The sequence below is a fragment of the Lycium ferocissimum genome, chromosome 1 (genome assembly GCF_029784015.1).
Source record: "Lycium ferocissimum isolate CSIRO_LF1 chromosome 1, AGI_CSIRO_Lferr_CH_V1, whole genome shotgun sequence".
In the NCBI taxonomy this organism is placed as follows: Eukaryota; Viridiplantae; Streptophyta; class Magnoliopsida; order Solanales; family Solanaceae; genus Lycium; species Lycium ferocissimum.
The window spans coordinates 37,779,332-37,782,363 of record NC_081342.1 but is presented as its reverse complement, the minus strand read 5'-3'; the positions used below and the strand labels follow the sequence as shown (position 1 = coordinate 37,782,363).

The following is a 3,032-nucleotide window of genomic DNA, read 5'->3' as shown; positions in this document are numbered from 1 at the left end:
AGGTGCGTCTCCCTTTGGTGCGTCCAATAATCTGCAGGTGCAGCAAACCGGAAACCACAAATTCTCTAAGTCACCGAATAATGGTTTTGACCCTCAAAACTCATCCGGAACCTCCGAACACAAACTAAATAAGCTACTTGAGCAGAAATAACGCTACGAACTTGCTTGAATCATCAAAACACTAATACAGACACGTTAAGACCTACTTTTATTCTAATCCATTTATTTTAGCTTAAACATCCAAACTTATGGAAAGATCTTCAGGAAGCATGGAATGGATAGGAGCTCCCCATCTGATCTGAACGGGAAATGGCCTCAGGCTAAAGGTAAGGTTTGGAAGAAGTCTCTGGCATATAATCTGCACTAAAAAAGGGTGCAGCAATGCAGTATCAGTACAAAAACTATGTACCAATAAATATTATAGGCCAACTAAGATTAGTATCATGCATACATTCATAAAATCAACATAATAGGTAGATAGGAACAAGAGCACAACAACCAAATAGTATCAACAACAAATCATCTGTCAATCACAAAAATAAGGTAAGACCCAATGCAATGAAATGCAACTAATGATATTATCTAAACCATACATACATGCTAAAGGCATTTTTCACACAATAGTCATGACCTACAGGGGATCCATGGTGTCCATGTACTACTCGCTCCAGAATTGACCTCAGATCACGAGCTCATATCTAGGCCACATCCTCACCCCTTGTCAAATGTGCCTTATATATATATTTCTGTACCTGATCACAAGATGAATCTCAACGTACTTCTAGTTCAACACTAAGTATGAAACATGATTAGTCAATAATATCAATGTCAAGGAATACAGGGCACCATGCCATAAGTCACAACAAGACTCAGATAAATCAATTCAACAACAACATAAATGCATATGTCATCTTAATCAACAAAAAGAGCCTATATGTCAACTCCTTCCTTCCCATATCAAAACAAATACACCTCATGTTTCAGTAAATAAAGTAATGGCGACAAGCCCACATAATCAGCAATCATACCAACCTAAGTAATATTCAGCCAAACTTCATATCTGAAGACCTAGTCATGCTTTCTCCTGTCAATTCTACCATATATACAATCAACTAATCAAAATCTAACTCAAGTAAACCATAACCTACCTCAGATGTAGAACTGGAACAATGCAAGCTAATCTGCTAGAGCTTTCCCCTTGCATAACGCCTCTGAATGCATAAAGTCTAGCAATATAACACTACGTAAGCAATAGGTCATCTAATCAACATTGGGAAAGAATACCCCAAACCACCCATAACTATGGGCGAAACAAGCATTTAAGGGTGAATTTATGCTACCCCCAGTCCCAACAATCATAATCCTCCAATTTATATGTTCCTAATCAATTTAACCCTTTCAAATCAGATTTAAGGCAAAATCTCCATTTTGGGTGGAATCTTAAGTCTCAATATATAATTCTCACAATAATTAAGCAATTCCCATCCTAGAAAGTGATAACCTACACTTCTAGATACTATAAACAGTGCTATAACTACTATACCATAATTTTCAACAAGGCTTTCATAAATTTAGGATTCTAGAACTCCCATCCACCATTAATGGACCTTAAGACTAACCATGGAAACTTAAGGAGGAAAGGTAACGGAATGAAATGGTAGTTTAGAACTTACCCTTAAGAAAGAATCCACCAAAGCTTTAGAATAATCACCATTTTCTATCTTGGAAACTGTATTTGGAGTTATGAGACTAATGGCTAGTACTTAGCAATATAAAAGTGGGTTTCTGCCTCCCGTCGATCGCTGCAGCGGTCCTATTATAGCGGCCAGACCTTGTGCTACAGTGGAGTTCATTGAACGCTCCCACTAGACATAGCGGTCAAGACAACGCCGTAACGGTTCCGCTATGGCGGCCCACTATCTGCAGTAGAAGAAACCCCCTAAACCTGAGCTTCTGCGGTGGCGCTGCTGCAGTGGCCCCATGCCCGTTGCGGCGGTCGCACGTAACCAGAATCCTCTAGTTTTTCACCAAGCTTTCCAAAAATCTCGACATCAAATTGAGGCCTCACATACACAAACCGAATATGCACATATATGTAAAAACATGCTACAGCTCACCTGTGGCCTCGAAATTCTCAACGGAGGTCTAATTTACTAAGTCAACCCCCAAACTTAATAAAATAAGCTATCAAACAAGTGCACAAAATACAATCAAATACTTTCATTTTAGAATTCTAAATCTTTAAGTTTCCACTAGACTCGCTCCTAGTCTCATAATTGAACCGGCAGGGGAAAAATGGTCAAAACCCACACAACGACCTAGTGGATCATTACATCAGATAATAATAAAATAACCATTCATCTTGCAATGAACAAGGGATGAAACAAGAGGAAAGATACCTGACTGGGTGAAAAGCTGGGGATACGTAATACATATATCGAACTAGGTCTCCCAAGTAGCTTCATGAACTCGACGATTCTTCCATTGGACCTTCACTGACACTATCTCCTTAGACCTCAAGTTATGAACCTCTCTATCTAAGATATCAATAGGCCCCTCCTCATAAGACAAGTTCTCATCCAACAAGACTGAATCCCAACGAATAATGTAAGAACTGTCACCATGATATTTCTTTAACATAGAGACATAAAACACCGGTTGAACACTCGATAAACCTGGAGGCAATGCCAACTCATAGGCTGCCTCCCCCACACGGCTAATAATCTCAATTGGACTGATGAACCTAAGACTGAGCTTGCCCTTCTTCCTAAATTTTATCACACCTTTTATGGGTAAGGCCTTCAACAAGACCTGTTCCCCAGCCATGAACTAAAGATCTCGGACCTTTCGGTCTGCATACTTCTTCTGTCTACTCTGAGCCGCTGCGAGCTTGTCTTAAATCACCTTAACCTTATCGAATGACTCCCTCAAGAGGTCAGTACCCCATGGCCTTACCTCGAGTGGTGACTATTATTATAAGCAAATCTAACAGTAAGAATGGGTCCCAATGACCACAAAGTCAATCACATAGG

At 39.7% G+C, this 3,032-nt stretch overlaps 1 protein-coding gene across 1 annotated transcript; it reads right to left on the bottom strand.

Annotated features, from left to right (window-relative positions):
• Positions 1-2,442: 2,442 nt before the first annotated feature.
• LOC132064301 (uncharacterized) lies at positions 2,443-2,826 on the bottom strand. The gene has a single exon (XM_059457243.1). The coding sequence runs from the start codon at positions 2,824-2,826 to the stop codon at positions 2,443-2,445; it is 384 nt and encodes a 127-aa protein (XP_059313226.1).
• Between the last annotated feature and the right edge of the window lie 206 nt (positions 2,827-3,032).